The sequence below is a fragment of the Oryctolagus cuniculus genome, chromosome X, assembly GCF_051225735.1.
Source record: "Oryctolagus cuniculus isolate XC-2025 breed Fujian yellow rabbit chromosome X, ASM5122573v1, whole genome shotgun sequence".
In the NCBI taxonomy this organism is placed as follows: domain Eukaryota; kingdom Metazoa; phylum Chordata; class Mammalia; order Lagomorpha; family Leporidae; genus Oryctolagus; species Oryctolagus cuniculus.
The window spans coordinates 113,838,776-113,855,670 of record NC_142888.1 but is presented as its reverse complement, the minus strand read 5'-3'; the positions used below and the strand labels follow the sequence as shown (position 1 = coordinate 113,855,670).

Genomic DNA, 16,895 nt, shown 5'->3' with positions numbered 1-16,895 from the left:
AAACATCACAGGGGGCCGGCTTCGTGGCACAGTAGGTTAATCCTCCACCTGCGGCCCCAGCATCCCGTATGGGTGCCAGTTCTAGTCCCGGCTGCTCCTCTTCTGATCCAGCTCTCTGCTATGGCCTGGGAAAGAGTAGAAGATGGCCCAAGTGCTTGGGCCCCTGCACCCACATGGGAGACCAGGAGGAAGCACCTGGCTCCTGGCTTCGGATCAGCGCAGCTCTGCCATTGTGGCCATTTGGGGAGGGAACCAATGGAAAGAAGACCTTTCTCTCTGTCTCTACCTCTCACTGTCTATAACTCTACCTCTCAAATAAATAAATAAAATCTTTAAAAAAGAGAGAGAGAGAGAAACATCACAGGCAGAAACAGAGGGTCACCAAGTCACTATAATAATAAAGCAGTGGAACTGGGAGATAAATATAATTGTACCTGTAATGGCACTCTATTGGCCATGAGACCGGAGAGTTTTATGTATATATTTTTTATTTATTTTCACTTTCTTTGAAAGTCGGAAAAAGATCTTCATCCTCTGGTTCACCCACCAAATGACCACAACAGTTGGGACTGGGCCAGGCTGAAGCCAATGGCCTGTAACTGCATTCAGGTTTCCCACGTGGGTGGCAGGGACTCAGATACTTAGCTATCATCTGCTGCCTCCCAGAGTGTGTATTAGCAGGAAACTGGATCAGTAGTGGAGTAGCCAAAACTCAGATACTCATATATGGGATGTGGGTATCCCAAGCTGTGGCTTAACCACTGCACCAAATGCTTTTCCTAGAGAGTTATATTTTAGCAATACAATTATTTCTATAAGGCCCCATTCCAATTTGTTCTTATTTCCCTGTGTAGTCATAAAGTAACTCTCTGGAAACTGAAGCAATCTAGAAGCATCTCTATCCTTGTAACTTCTCTTCTTCAAGATTGTTTGCAAGTTGCAGAAACACTCAAGGTAACAAGGAAAATAGGACTAAAAAGGTAAGCAGGAGGTGGTTTCCTGAAACTCTAGGACCACAATAGATAGCCTGCGTGAAAAGCTGTTAAACCTAAAAGAGGAACCAGCTGGAATCCAGACAGTGAGCTTCTCTCTGGCTTCATTTTTCTCTCTCTGGGTGTTGTAATATGTGTGTTAGACTCCTAATAGACCAAGACCTTCTTGGTGGATAAAACTCTATTAAACTACAAAAGTATAGACTGCTTGGCTAGAGAAGTTACCTACCTGGACCAGGGAATCTTTTGGGAAAATACCTGAACCTTACCAAACTAGAGTTTTTTCATAATGACCCTTTCAAACGCACTCTGTTTCTGAATTTTCCTTTCCCCACATTCTGTGACCTCAAGATTTAGCAAATCCAAGTTTGAAGAATTCCCCCAGTTTGAACCCTTCTATATCAGGAATCTACTGGTCTTGAAAATAGTAAATTTTTTGTTAGAAGGAGTTTCATTTCTCCTATTTTCAGCATGTACTCCAGTGTTAAAGATTTTGTAGCAATTTCAACTTTAGTGATGAAGACTTGCCTTTTGGTTGTACCTACCTTTGTGACCGTGTGTGTGTGTGTGTGTGTGTGTTCTAGTGTACTATTTTGGTTCCTATTTGAAGTTTTGGGTCAGGAAAGACTCTCAGCAAAGTTGAGATATATGCAAAATTTGTTTTGCTTATGTCCCATCTGTTCTCCCCTTTTTAGGACTTTCCAAAGAAATTAAATCGTCCATAGGAACATTTCTGACATCACAATAACTGATATGAATGAATTCTTGGTGCTATTTGTAAGGTGAGCGCTGAAAAAGATAATCTGTTACTAAAAAAAAGCCACCCCTCCCCAAAAATCAAAACAGGGCTGTGAATTTTAATTACAAATTCTTCTGTTTGATTGGGACTTGGCTTATGCCCTAAAAACCATTTAGGGAATTATTTTATATCAGATCTCTAAGTCACCTACAGATTACTAAGTGTTCTCTTGGCTTTTGTATTCTGGTGCTTCTATCAAGTTATTTCTAAAATGTTACACTTAAGGAAGTGAGTATAATTTTTGCTGAGGGTGAGGAAAACAGTAACAATATTTTGGGGTTCTGTAGCTTGAAAACAATTTTTGGAATTAAAATAGGTTCTCTGTTACAGTCTGTCAGAAATATTGTTTTTAGACTATAAAGCTTCACAAGTCATTTAAAATTTTATTTCATATTTATTTGTTTCCCCTACTTTTTACAATGTCTATCTTAATATTAATACAATATTGGCACCCCCACTTTAAATAGACCAGTTTTACAGAGATTTGATGTCTAGTGTTAATATATATCCCCTTTATGAACCACATCATTAGCAAAAATTCACAACTATGCAAGCCATTGAGAAAGCTCAAAATTACCATAAACACACTCAAAAATCAAGTGTTTAAAATACAAATTGAACTATAGTACCAAACATATGCTTTGATTTGCTCCAGGAAAACATTTTCTGAAACCACACATCTAAATCTGACACATCTATTGACAGCGGTTTTGGGAAATGACAGTAACAAGGGCATCGTGTTAACAATAGGAGGAGCACAGGATAGAACATGAGATCCTGCTGTCTGATTTCCAACAGGAGAGACTGAATAAGTCAGATACTTACAGGACCTAGGCACCAATCAGGTTTCAGAAAGCCAAGCAGACAGCTGAGCTGATAACAACCTCAGATTCAGGTGTTGGGAGTTTCATGTACTTCTCCATGTTTTTAGAAAGAGGGCACTGCTTACCAGAAAGAAAGGAATTTCCTTAAAGGAAGAATTTCAGACACTATGACAGCATCAGAGATTTTCTCTGGGGGTCCAAATGACACTCATAAACATAGCTGCTTATTTTGCCTGTGTATGAGGCAAATTCTTTACAGTGTTTGTAATAAATACCTTTTCCTGGTTCTTAATCAATGGCAGTTGTAAGTAAAACTGCATTAAGTCAGTTAATGTTGACCTTGTTAAGGCAAGCACTCTGCCCCAGGACCTTACTCAGTGATTTCTATTTGTTGACCCCCACACATTTTCATTTCAATTGCACTGATTTAGTTATAATGGAGTAAAGATGAATGGAAAAGAGCAGTCAGTCTATGAAGGTTTGCTAATTTTAAGAAAATTGAGATGTTTTCTCTCCTTTTGTACAAAGTATAATATGATCTCTAGATTTATACCACATAATAAACACAAACACAATCGTATGCAAATAACATGAGTAAATTTGTGAGAAATTAGAGGCATCAGAGATGTGATGGAAACAAATTTGATTTTTGACTTTCATTTTGTTTCACTTTCCCTCCTATCCAAACTCCCTTACAATTTGCTGGCATACACAGACTTGTCTTTCTGCACTTAACTGGGACTTCATTTTATTTAGAAAGCCAATAATATTATTCTTTGTACTTTGAAGAAAATCATGGTTTGTCTTTTACTCATAGGGTTCCTTCACTCTTAAGATTTCAACACAATTTACAAACAACAAAAATCCAGACACCATACACCTATGTACACTTTAAAGTTGGATATACCCGCTTGGAGGGCAAAAAACACCTTTTTGAACAGGAAGATCTAGACTCTGTCTTCTTCCTTCTTCACACTGCACCCAGAGAACAAGGTCACACTAATTTCCGACATCTGTGTGCTCCCAGTGCCCGGGACCCTTCCCATCACAGCCAGGTTGTTAAGAGGGGTGTCAGCAGGAGGTTCAAGCAACTCTGCCTTGCAACAGAATAGCTGAGCTTTAAAATGCTTCTGGAAGGTTTTGCTCAGCCAATAGAGGGCAAAGGGGTTAACACAAGAATTGCTGAAAGCTAGAACCCGAGAGAAAATGGTAACAATAAAATGAATAGCAGAGGGGTCTACATAGGTTTCATAAGTGAATGAGTGGTAGAGATACAGGACATGATTCGGCAACCAGCAGAGGGCAAACAGAGCCACCAGTACCAACACCGTTTTGGCAATTCTCTTCCGGGATTCAATCTACAGAAGAAGAAGAAAAATGACAAAACAAAATCATTTAGTTGGCAAAGATTTTAAAAAGTCATTCTGTAAACTTATGTAGAAAATTGCAGTTGGGGCTGGCGCTGTGGCGTAGCGGGTAAAGCCGTCAGCTGCAGTGCTGGCATCCTATATGGGCGCCAGTTTGAGTCCTGGCTGCTCCACTTTCTATCCAGCTCTCTGCTATGGCCTGGGATAGCAGTAGAAGATGGCCCAAGTGTTTGGGCCCCTGCACCTGCGTGGGAGACCTGGAGGAGGCTCCTGGCTCCTGGCTTCGGATTGGCGCAGCTCCGGCCATTGCGGCCAGTTGGGGAGTGAACCAGCAGATGGAAGACCTCTCTCTCTCTCTCTCTCTCTCTCTGCCTCTCTTCTCTCTCTGTAACTCTGACTTTCAAGTAAAATAAATCTTTTTTTAAGAAAAATAAAATTGCAGTTAACCAGGTGGTCTCCCTTTGAACATGTGTTTGTTAGCTAACTGGCTGGGATATGCAGGAAGTCAGCCTGTGGCTATAGAATACAGCAAGTTAATTGGCATGGTATTCCATGATCCCGGTCTCATTAACCCTAATTCAGAGACCTCCCACCTCCCCTGATTTTGAGATGCTCTAGGATGTCTCCAGTTGACTCAAAGACTATTCAGGAATTCTGGAAATTCTAATTGGACTGAAAGCAGAGAAAGACACAATACGAAACTGCTTTTACTTCATCAGCAGAGGCTGACAAGATAGGAATATTCTTATAGGGTTTTTTTAAAGTTGCCAAATTGGTATCATGAAGTATTTTTAATCTATCAGAATCCTAATCGTATGGTCAAATGAATAAAAACCAAGTCCTTCGTATGTGAAAATAATCCTGCCTACATCTTCACAAGAGAAATGAATCAGGTTAAGTAAAGATATAGCCTGTGGCCACCAGTGGAGCAAATATTCATATGGGCATTCACTATGCTACTGCAGCTTCTTGAACCTACATGAATCACCAGAATGGACTAGTGCCAAAAGGTGACATAGCTCTCTGGGTACTGTTCCCTCCCCTCCTCCCCCAGAGGATAGAAATCCTTTTAAAAAAATCAAATAGAACAGTGTTAGTTAGCAATATCCCTTTTACTCTGTCTATATTTCTGGGAGAAGAGCACACCTGGCTCTTTCAAGAGTCTTAATCAAGTTTCTATGAGTCACCGTGTTCTCTTGTCATTGGCACTATGTCCCCCGTTCACACACACACTGACCTCAGTTTGCTCATCTGTGTGTAAGTGGCTTGAATAATGTTCTGGGTTCTTGCCAATTCTATCACTCTATTACTTCTAATTTCTATCCCATTTCTATTCTACTCCATTTCTCCTATTCTGTTATGCTTTCTACAACCAAAGCTGCTTTGCGTTATAGTCTCACCTCATGCAACATTCCTCATTATTCCACAGGGAAAATAGTTTTGACTGCTTTTGAACTTCAGCTGTTCCCTCCCTAAAAATAGCTGCCCCACCAGAAGCTATGCTAAGAATTTCACCTACATTATCTTGTCCCTGTCTTTATTTTTACAGACAAGGAGCTCGGAGTGCAGAGAAGTTAAAGAACTTGCTCAAGATTGCTCAACTAGTATATGATAAACTTGCAATTAAAACCAGAGCCCATGCCCACAACAAAAATGCTACATTCCTCTTGTGTTTATACACAGGTAAATGCACAGTTGCTCACTGTGTAAAAGTAGGAATTTCGCTTCTCAATTCAAACCGCAGTTGTATTAGTACTGATTAATACATACCTGCTTCCGGGCATGCCTTTGTTCCTCAGTAGGGATGTTCAAGGTGCTTTTGTAAAGGGTTCTAGCAATCAAAGAATAATAGACAGAGATAATAGAAAGTGGAATAATGTAGAACACCAAGAAGCACAACAGAGAATGTATTTCTTGCAGGAGCCTCTCAGAAACAGGATATGAGGTACATGATTCAAATGTCACATTTTTGTTGGAATCTCGAAAAGTATACACATTTGAAAAGATAGCCTCTGGGAGAGCAAATATCATGGACACGATCCAGATGCAGCCGGCTTTGGCACACGTCTTCAGGATGGCATTGGAGGGCTGTCGCTCAAGTGGCTTCACAACCGCCTTATATCTAGAAACACATAATCAGAAGCAAAGGTCAGGATTAATAACTATCACAGAATCTTAGGGATAGAAGTCACCTCAGTAGTCATCAGCTCTACCTTCTATCCATATGTGCACAGCCACGTCAACATTAACCAACTAGAATTGGTTACGGTTTCAAAGACACATACTACATCCCAGTATTTTATTTATGCTAATCAGCTTTTCCTTTATTCATGCCTATGAGATTCTCCAGATTTCCAATTTATAATTCTATGCATAGGCCCCCTATTTAGGACAAATAAATATTTGTTGGCATGATTTTATGTATGATTGAGAGTAATTCACCACCTGTATATTACCTTCAGTGCTCTAAAAGACTTCCTTTTTGTTAAGTGACTGATGTTAAACCGAATTAATTCTCCTTTCTTCATGAGTGAGAAGTCTTCAACCTTCCTAGAAAAGAATTCCAGGGATTTACGCAGTAAGGAGGAGAGTTAAGTTCTTCCCCATTCATAAGCGCTAATTTGTTGCAGAAGCCAATTGATCAATGGGCAAATTTAGGCAAAGCAAGGGTGAAATTGGAAGCCCTATGCTGGAGCAAAGATGCCGTCTCATTCAGACAAATCTACCCGAAAATCTCCAGCCTTTCTGCCAGTCTGCCCTCTAATAGCATATAAGACCAGTCAAAGCAAAAATCCAAAAAGACACGGGGAAAGCATTTTCTCCTCTCAGACTGCAGACTCTGAAGCAGCTATGTCTTCTGGTGCTACCGGGCATTGATTACTTACAGGCTTCTTGAAGGCTTTTTAAAGCATCGCTTTTAACATTTGGAGCCTCAATTTTTTTCATGCTTTCACAGTTATCATTCTACAATAGGAACACAGAAAAACACGGTACTTAGACTGAAAATATCCTAACACCGAGTCTGACCACCCTGACTGTGAGAGAGAGGTTCTCACTCGCTCTGTCCATAGAGCTCTAAAAGTCAATCAGGATTAATTTCTTTCCCTGGAAACGATAATGTCACTGAATGCCTATAGAGAAAATGCATAGAATTACTGATGACATTACATTCAGTTACCAGGGAACTGAAAACCTCACCATTATTCTACCATTAGCTAATTTGCTAAATTTCAAATAAATTAGATGTATGAAATTTTTTACCATCATCCCGGTATGCAGTAACGTATATGTGGTCAATTTCACATCTATACTAATGTTTTCATGTTAACTATATTGTACCACTAGGCTGCACTAACGTGTAAAGCATGACTTCTTTTCTTTTACACCTGCAACAATTTGCCCTTACTTAATAAACTGGAGGAAAATAAAAACACCATTCAACAGTCTTTCAAGCAAACAATCACACTTCAAAGAGAATAAATTATCCCTAAAGCATACAATTGCAACCTTTCCTCAGATGTTAATGCAGGAAATTTAACATACTTAACACCAAGTTTGTTTAAAATGCCACCCGATTTTCCAATCTTACATCCAGGTTAGAGAGTGTGAGAAAAGCAGAATAGTAGCCAGTAAATGCTAAGCACAAGCTTCCCTTTCTTTTTGTCAAATGTCACATCCCGACAAATATAACAGAGAAAAGAAACCCACCTGTCAGCGCTGAGAATCGTTAACGTGAACACCGACACACCAACAGAAGTGAGCCGGATGAAAGAGAGCACCTTACACCCAATTCTTCCGAACAGCCATCCCTCTGCAAGGTAGTGGGTAGCATCCACTGGCACACAAGTTAGCAGGAGTAAAAGATCTCCGAAAGCCAGGCTGGTGATGAAAATATTTGGAACTGTTTGCATGGATTTGGTCTTGAAAAAGACTTTGATGAGAATAGCATTTCCAAGGATGCCCACTGAAATGATCACAGCATAAGTGATATAGATGGCACACAATGCTTCTATTCCTGGAGAGTTGTCTCCGGTCCGTTCTTTATTTGTGGTATCGTTAGAAACGACAGAGCTTGAGGATTCTGTGTCATTTGTGATTGAAATTAAAGTCTGATTAGGTGACTGAGGCTGCCTTTGAGGCATTTCTCCTGTCTCCTGATTGTGTGCCTTTAATATTTCTTCTGCTCAGTTCAGATGTAGTTGACTGTCACGTCTATTGCCTACATCTAGTAATGAGGTGGTATCAGGAGAACAGAACAGAAGAGAATGGAAAGAAAATCCAAGACATCCGGATACTCCTTTCCTTCAGTGGTTCTGTGTCTCCCAGCATGCTTAGCTAAACGCTTACGGATCTGGTACTGAAGAGTGGGAGGTGGAGGAGTTTTATTGGCGCTTCTGTGACATAGGGGAGGGAGGGGCTAGGAAATGCTCTGCAGTTGCTTATTCTTATCCACTGGGGACTCTTTTGAATGAATACATAGTATTAAAGCACCCTACTGTTGGTCAGAATCACCCTGTCTTCATTTCTACCCAGGGTGGTCCATATAGGTCTTGTCGATTTTTTTCCTAAAAAACACCTCATTTCTCCATCTTCAATCGCATGGTAGTCTAATGCATTGTCTTTTACATGATAAATAAGGGTAGATGGCCCCCGCAATACAACCTTGAACCCATTCTTCAAGATTTAATATCAGAGAGGTGTTGAGGCAACAAGTCATTCACAAGAGTAACTGGACTGATACCACCTTCCAAGAGTCACCATTCAGGTGACCTGAGCGTGCTACCTCACTGTGACACATGGGTATTCCCAACTCTGCATACTTCTGGGACTCTGCTATACAACATCAAAGCAACCTTTAAGAAAGGAAAAATCCAAGCAAACCATTAGTTGCTGTGACTCTAAATGCCCTAATAAAAACAATTTTACTATCTGTCTGCTTTAATGCCATAGATTTTTTTAAGAGATGGTTAGAGGGTTTTTTTTTTTTTTTATCTAGAAATGGTTAAAATGACTGATCTTGTTCCAAAACAAAGTAGTATAGAACACCACTCAAGTCCTAACACAAAAGGACTAGTAAGAATGAAAACCATTATTTCCAGATGAGGAAATGCTACAAGTTACTCTGGAGATGATAGGCACATAGATGACATTTACATCAGCTTAAGGAAGTAGAAAATTAAGGTAATCACCTTAGCATCAGCAAGAAAAGCCCTTTTTAAATGGAAAATGCAAGTATGTGATTTATGTGTGCATGTACACTTAGGTATGGTTGGGGACTTGTGTGCAGGTTGTTTGGGAGTGGTTGGTGAGCAGTTTGAAGGCAGTTGATAACAAAACTTGCTAAGAACTATCCTATGAAATAAATATATATATTATATATAATATATTACATATAAACTATATATCTAAGTTTTTAATAATAATCACTTAAGTAATTTCATATACTGGGCTGGTTATTTAAGACCATGCCTGCCAAAAAGGGGATCAATCCAGGTCACATCTTGTTCTCACCAAACCAGTGAAAAATCCCTCTGGGATTTCTGCATCTCATTTAGCAAGGAGAAAACACTATCTCTCAATTCACAGCACAGTTGATCTCCACGCAACATTGTTTTGTAAGAAACAGATGCTGGCATGTGACTTCTGAAATTATCTGAATTCCCAAGTTCTGTCATGCTTTCAGCAGGCTGCAGCCACCAGCCTGCTTCTCTTTCTCTCTTCCTTCTGGTAAGGAAAGGTCATGAGAGAGTGGTGCCAGAGAATTGAGGGTGTTGGATCCCTAGAATTCTAGAATCCCAGAATATCAGAGATGGAGGTGACCCTAGAGATGATGAAATCAAATGTTCTCAATTTTCAGTGACAAAAATGAGGTCCACAAGAGGAAAGTAGCTCATCTCTCAAGTACTTGGTGGCAGAGTTGAAATGAAACACAGATTCTCCCTGGGTTATGAAAGGTTAAAATCAGAGACAAGAGCTGAAAAACACTCTGCTCCTGACAGTGAGCCATATTTGTTCAATTGTCATCATAGACTTAGGTTTTCTGCATGTTCTATTAACCCAAGAACAAGAGATTTCCAGGCTAATCAGCAATTCATGATAGATCATTTAAATGCACCTGATTTTATATCTGCCTCTTTCACAACCTTATAATTCAACCAAAAACATAACCATGTCTAGTTAATCATTTGTAATTAAAGTTGCAGGGCACTTAAACTATGCAACATGATGAAATTTTGGGGGGGGATATAATAATTTGTCAATATCATCTTCCGAGATTTTCAAAACTACTTGGTTATAGATTGAACAGTTGTAACACAATTCTAGTGTATCTTTTTAACTGAAAAGGACACTAAATAGCTAGATTACTAATTTTCTTAAATTGGGTTTTCTGATTAAGCACAGATTGCTGAGTCTCACCTCCAGTTTCTAATTTGGTGGGCCTGGATGGGACCTGAGCATCTGAATTTCTTCTTTTTATTTTTTTTAAGATTTTATTTATTCATTTGAGAGAGAGAGTTCCAGACAATGATAGGGAGAGACAGAGAGGAAGGTCTTCCTTCCATTGGTTCACTCCCCAAATGGCTGCAACAGCCAGAGCTGCACCGATCCAAAGCCAGGAGCCAGGCGCTTCCTCCTGGTCTCCCACGCGGGTGCAGGGCCCAAGCACTTGGGCCATCTTCTACTGCTTTCCCAGGCCATAGCAGAGAGCTGGATAGGAGGAGGAGCAGCCGGGACTAGAACTGGCGCCCATATGGGATGCTGGCATTGCAGGTGGAGGATTAACCTACTGCGCCATGGTGCCAGCCCCTGAATTTCTTCCTTTTAAATATTTGTATAATTTATTTTGGGGCTTGGAGAGAGAGTGTCTGCATCTGCTGATTTCAGTCCCCAAATGCCTACAGAAGCCAGAGGTGGGCCAAGAGCCAGAAGCCAGTAAGGAAGCTGGATTGGAAGTGCAGAGTAACCAGGTCTTGAATGAGGCAATCTGATATGGAATGGAAGTGTCCCAAGCGTCTGTTTAAACTTCTGGGCTACAACTCCCATCCCTCTCCCTCTTACTGCCTTTCTCACTTCTCAGTTATCTTCCCTTTCCCTGGATTTGCTTGTGTCCAATTCCTGTGAGATTTACTTTCAGAAAGCCTCCTAATGTTAATCCCTATTAAGGTGCTTCAAATCAATGAAGAACAGACATTTACACAACTCCACTCCTGGGTATCTACCCCTAGATAACTGAAAACCCATGTCTACACAAAGATTGGTATGCAAATAACAATGGGCACATTTTCATGAAATCAAATTGGAAACAACTCAAATGCCGAACAATTAGTAAATGGGTAATCCAAATGTGGCTTATCCAGGCAATGGAATACTACAAAACAATAAAAAAGACAACATGGCTGAATCTTAAACATCTGCAGTATAAGACACCATACACACTGTAAAGTTCCTTAATATGACACTTCTAGAAAGATGAAGCTGAAAGTAACACATCTGTGGTCGCCTGGATTTGCAGCCTGAGACAGAAGTAATTGGCAAGGAGCACAGGGAAATCTGGGGGATGATGTCGGTGTTGTAAAACCATATGATGCTAGTTAAGATGCCTTTGTCCCACACTGGAGTACCTGAGTTTGATTCCTGGCTTGGGTTCCTAACTCCAGGTTCCTGCTAATGCAGACTCTGCAAGGCAAAGATGATGTATCAAGTAGCTGGATCCCTGCCACCCACATGGGAGACCTGGATGGTGGTCCCAGTTCCTAGCTTTGACAGACATTTGGAGAGTGAACTGTCAGATGGGTAGTTTCTCTCTCTCTCTCTCTCTCTCTCTCTCTCTCATAAATAAAAACAATTATGGGCTGATATCATGGTGCAATAGGGTAAACCACTGCGTGTGAGACAAACATCCCATATTAGAGTGCTTGTTAGAGCCCTGGCTGCTCAGCTTCTGATTCACCTCCTCGCAAATGCGCCTAGGAAAAGCAGTGGAGCATGGTACAAGTGCTTAGGCCCCTGCTACCTACATGGGTGACCTAGATGGAGGGAGTTTTGGGCTGCCGACTTCCACCAGCTCTGGACGTTGTGGCCATTTGGAGAGTGAATTGGCAAATGGAAGATCTCTCTCTCTGCCTCCAACCCCATCACTCTGCCTTTCAAAAAATAAACAATTCAAACAAATAAATAAATTTTAAACTGTTGCTTATGATGGTTATGTGATTGTATAAATTTGTTAAAATTCAAACTGTTCACTTAAAAATAGGTGAATTTGTGTCATGTAAATTACACCTCAATGAAGCTTAAAAAGGTGGGAACAGAGTAAGGCCAGGACCAGATGCTATTGAGGGACAGAGATGAATAAGAAATTTCTAGCAGTGTCAACAGCACTCTACCAGGAAGAAGTTTTGTGCTCTGGGGAGACAGAGATGAGTAAGACTTAGCACCTGTCCTCACAGAACTTAAGGAGATAAGGTAAGGATACAAGCAACTAGGAAATCTGATTTTCTTTGGCATTCATAGAAGATGCTTAGTTTCTTGTCAAGTCATCTACCTCAAACACTTCTGGGAGTGCCTAAGGCTTGGGGTCTTACATGTAGTTTGAGGCTAAACAATGGCAATTGTTGAGTCCTTCAGTTTTTTTCCGAGATCTTTCCTCTTCACATAAGCAAAGAGATTTTCTCTGTCTGTTGCTGTTCCACATTGTGCCCTGCAGTCTCCACACTGCTTCTCTAAGCCATGTAGTCTTTTCACTGTTCAACCAAGCACAAAAATCCCTTTCCAGTGATCACCAATGGTCTGTTGGGTTGTCAGCATGACAAGTGCTGACAAGTCTGAAAATTAAAAATAAAATCTCTTATCCTTCAATATCCAAATTACAATTGAATTGAGACCTCCCTCACCTATTTTTTCAAGGAAGATTCTAATTGTCTCCCTTCTTTAAATGACTCAAGAATCTCTAGCATTGCTTTCATATACCCACACCATAGTCCTCTATTTTGTTTGATGTAGTCTTCTGGGGATTGGCAACTTAGTCTCACCTTTTGAAATGGGCTTCACAATTGCCAGCATCAAGTATGTTCCACCTGTTGCTCTCAGTTGACGTATTCTATTGTCTTCATTTTTATATGAGGAAGCTGAAGTGTAGGGCAAATCAAGTGATCAAGCTGAACCCAGGTCAATGGTTCTAGAGTTTGGGGTCCTAACCAGTATCTCATCAGACAGAGGTGGTCCCACCCATGCTTTGGTTTGTTCCAGCAGAGAATGCTGACTTGATCCATTTTTTTTTTTGACAGGCAGAGTTAGTGAGCGAGAGAGAGACAGAGAGAAAGGAGGTCTTCCTTTTCCATTGGTTCACCCCCTAAATGGCTGCTACGGCAGGCACGTTGTGCCGATCTGAAGCCAGGAGCCAGGTGCTTCCTCCTGGTCTCCCACGCAGGTGCAGGGCCCAAGCACTTGGGCCATCCTCCACTGCCTTCCCGGGCCACAGCAGAGAGTTGGACTGGAAGAGGAGCAACCAGGACAGAATCCAGTGCCCCAACCAGGTCTAGAACCCGGGGTGCTGGCGCTGCAGGTGGAGGATTAGCCTAGTGAGCCACTGTGCCAGCCAAGACTTGATCCATTTTAATTAAAATGGTTTCTCAAAGTGTCACTGTTACCCTGACAGATGCCAGCCAGAGATATCCTAAAGAAAAACTATCTGAGTCCCTGGGGGTTCTGACTCTTAGTGGCTTAGATATAGCACTTGTCTTTGAAAAGCATCCATAGGATGTCCAGGATAACTGTGTGTCCTCAGAGGAGCCCTGCTCCAGTGATGTGGATTTATTCCTCCTCCATGGAAAATGTCCTGTCAGAATACTGCACCATGTTCCTTTTCCACAATTTGGCCTTGTTGGGACCATCCTGGGCCATTGCCCATTATTTATGCCTTTGATCTCTCAGTGGGTCATGTTAGGAAGAGGGGTTCAGTATCTCATTTGCTGCTACCACAAGACTCTTTCATGGATACAAATAAGTCCCTGGCTAGGATACAGGTGAGCACCTGGGGAGGATGGGCCTGGGGCAGATTCATCGTATTGTATTGTACTCCAAATAATTGCTTCCTACTGCAAACTTGGGCTTGGTTCCTGAGTCAGCTATGCCATGCTTTGTAATTAGCTCCCTTTGGAAAGTGCGCTCTCCTTAGAGGCCCTCTGCTCCACCACCATTCCTTCAACTGTCCAGGCCTTCTGTGTAACTCTGAGCCCCAGCAAGGGCCACAATTTGGGCTCAAACTAGAACCCAAGTTGCAAGCAAAAGAGAAAGCCAATTATATCATGGTTCAGAGGAAGGAGATCATGGCTGTTGAAGGACTGAGGCATCAGAAAGGATTCATGAGAGAGCCCATTTACCAGAGGCACTGTGAAGGATTTCAGAAGGTGGAGACTGGGGACAGGGACACAGTCATACATAAAACAGACCAGCACAGACACAGAAGTGGGAGTGGATGGAGGCATGTTCAGGGGATGAACAGTTGAGAGTCGTCACAGTGTGCGTGTGAATACAGAAGCCAGATGAATAAACCTGGAAGGCTCAGTAGAGGCTACCTTGTAGAAAACATTTGAATGCTATGGGCTGGGTTTGCACTTCATTCAACAGGCAATAAGAAGTTATCTCAAATTTTTGTGTAGCAGCATGATCGATGGAGACCTCCATCTCCACAATCTCAAGCCAGATACACAGGGGCCATTCTTGTTTATTTTGGTTAGATATCTAGGGATATAGCAGCCACATTGCACTTGCGATTTGGCTATGCACTTGAGTGAACTAAAGTAGGTGTCTGAATCCCCTCGGGTTCTTTAAACACATACAAGTGTCTGCTCCTCCCTCCATAGGCGCACTGAACAACACCTGAGGGGTGTACCAAGGCAGACCTCTTATATTCCTGGGGGATCATTTTGGAACAGCACAGTGACCTGATCATGCCTCATCTCTTTTTGTAAAACAATTGTTTATTTATTTATTTTTGAATGGCAGAGGAAAAGGAAAAGAGATATCTTCCAGCCACTGATTCACTCCCCAAATGCCTGTAATAGCTGGGCTAGTGCCAGGCCCAACCCAGGAGCCTGGAACTCAATCTAGGTCTCCCACATAATTTGCAGGAACTCAAGTACTTGAGCCACTACCTTCTGCCTCCCAGGGTGCACATTAACAAGAAACTGGAATCAGAAGCAAGGTCAAGACTGTAAACAAGGCACTCTGAGGTGGGATGTGGACATCCAAAGTAGGTTCTTAATTGCTGTGACAAATGTCCACCCCCATACTTCATCTTATCTTCATGGCACTATCTCCAAATCTTACTTAGTTTTAAGACCTGATCCCTGTTTTCTGGGCCCGCCCAGTACAAGCAAGGCTTATTGGAATACAGTGAGGGACTGGGAATGAGGAAGGGCTACAAAACAAAATTTGTCAGGCTAAGCCAATAGAAAAGCCTGTGTGCTAGAGCTGTCTCTGGGTAAGATTAAGCCACACAGTTGTCAAGGGCAGTGTTCTAGCTAAAGTAAAAATAGTAACTAGGTTCAAATACGAAGAGCAAAATACATGTTTTCCTTTGTCTTCTCATTAGACCATGCCAACCTTAAATAGAGGCGAAATAGATATCACTTCAGTGGTTTGATTTGAGATGGAATAACACCCACCCACTGTGTGCTGGATGCTCTATGTGTCCTGCAGGTGTGTTATCCCATTTAATCTGGAGACAGCTCTGAGATGTAGATGATCTGTTTTTGTGCTTTAGAGGTGAAGGACTAAGGCTAAAAAGACAAGGAAAGTTGCATGAGGTCCCACACATCTACAAATGGAAGAGCTAGAATTCAAACCCAAAACTTTAGAGGACCAAGCTCTATTTTCTTATTTATGTTCAAAGCCAGACATCAGGACAAAGTCAGAATCAAGGAATGAAGGCTGATAATAGTTGAGGCAGTGCTGGGGACTCAGCACAGTTTAGGGGTGCACAGTTTAGGGGCACTGCATGGCCGTTTAAGATATCTACTCCCTAAGATCATAACCCTTTTGATTAGTGACCTGGATGATTTTCATATAAGATTCCTAGGGCTATCCTTGTGGCGTAGTGGGTTAAGCCACCACTTGCGACTCCAGCATCCCATACAGAGTGCCAGTTCGAGTTCCATCTGCTCTACTTCTGATCCAGCTCCCTGATAATGTGCCTGGGAAAGCAGCGAATGTTGAACACAAGTACTTGGGCTGCTGACACCCACATGGGAGACCAGATGGAGTTCCAAGTTCCTGACTTTAGCCTGGCCCAATCCTAGCCATTGTGGCCATTTGGTCAGTGAAATAGTGGATGGAAGATCTCTTTCTGTCTCTTCCTCTCTCTGTCACTCTGCCCTCAAATAAATAAAAATAAAATAATTTTTTAAAAAAATTATTATTTTTTCACTGCCATGGGACTTCCCCAGCTTTGGGGAAGTTTTAGCTATCTGAATCTGGCCTGGTTTCTATGAGTTGGTTTTGTTTGAGTGGGTTGGGGTGGTTGACAGTGAAGCTAAGCAGCCACAGCTTATCAACTGACTTTTGGAGGAAGTGGGAGCAGGTCATTCACAGAAGATGGACCGTTATGGAATGGGGGAATGAAGATTGGAGATCCCTAGCTGTTTAATGGGAGGTTTTTTTTTTTAAAAAAAAAGATCTATTTATTTACTTGAATGGGTTATAGAGAAAGGGAGAGAGGGAAAGAGAGGGATCCTCCATCTATTAAAGGCCGCAGTGTCCAAAGTTGGGCCAGGCCAAAGCCAGCAGCCTGGAAATTCATCCAGGTCTCCTATATGAGTGGCAGGAACCCAAACACTCAGGCAATCTGCTGCTGCTTTCCTAGGATCATTATCAGGGAGCTGGATAGGAAGCAGAGCAGCTGGAACTCCGGCTG

General features: G+C 41.7%; 1 protein-coding gene across 1 annotated transcript; it reads right to left on the bottom strand.

Annotated features, from left to right (window-relative positions):
- Positions 1-1,305: 1,305 nt before the first annotated feature.
- Positions 1,306-8,770, bottom strand: BRS3 (bombesin receptor subtype 3). The gene is made up of 3 exons (XM_002720325.5): positions 7,691-8,770; positions 5,753-6,104; positions 1,306-3,973 (listed from the first exon to the last, which is right to left on the bottom strand). The coding sequence occupies exons 1-3, from the start codon at positions 8,122-8,124 to the stop codon at positions 3,563-3,565; spliced, it is 1,197 nt and encodes a 398-aa protein (XP_002720371.3). The 5' UTR covers positions 8,125-8,770; the 3' UTR covers positions 1,306-3,562.
- Between the last annotated feature and the right edge of the window lie 8,125 nt (positions 8,771-16,895).

Excerpts from the sequence above, each read along its gene's own strand:
- BRS3 (XM_002720325.5), bottom strand. The coding sequence starts at position 8,124 with ATGCCTCAAAGGCAGCCTCAGTCACCTAATCAGACTTTAATTTCAATC. Across the intron at positions 6,105-7,690 it reads ACGATTCTCAGCGCTGACAG|ATATAAGGCGGTTGTGAAGC; the intron begins GTGGGTTTCTTT and ends ATGTGTTTCTAG. Across the intron at positions 3,974-5,752 it reads AAAGGCATGCCCGGAAGCAG|ATTGAATCCCGGAAGAGAAT; the intron begins GTATGTATTAAT and ends CTTCTTCTGTAG.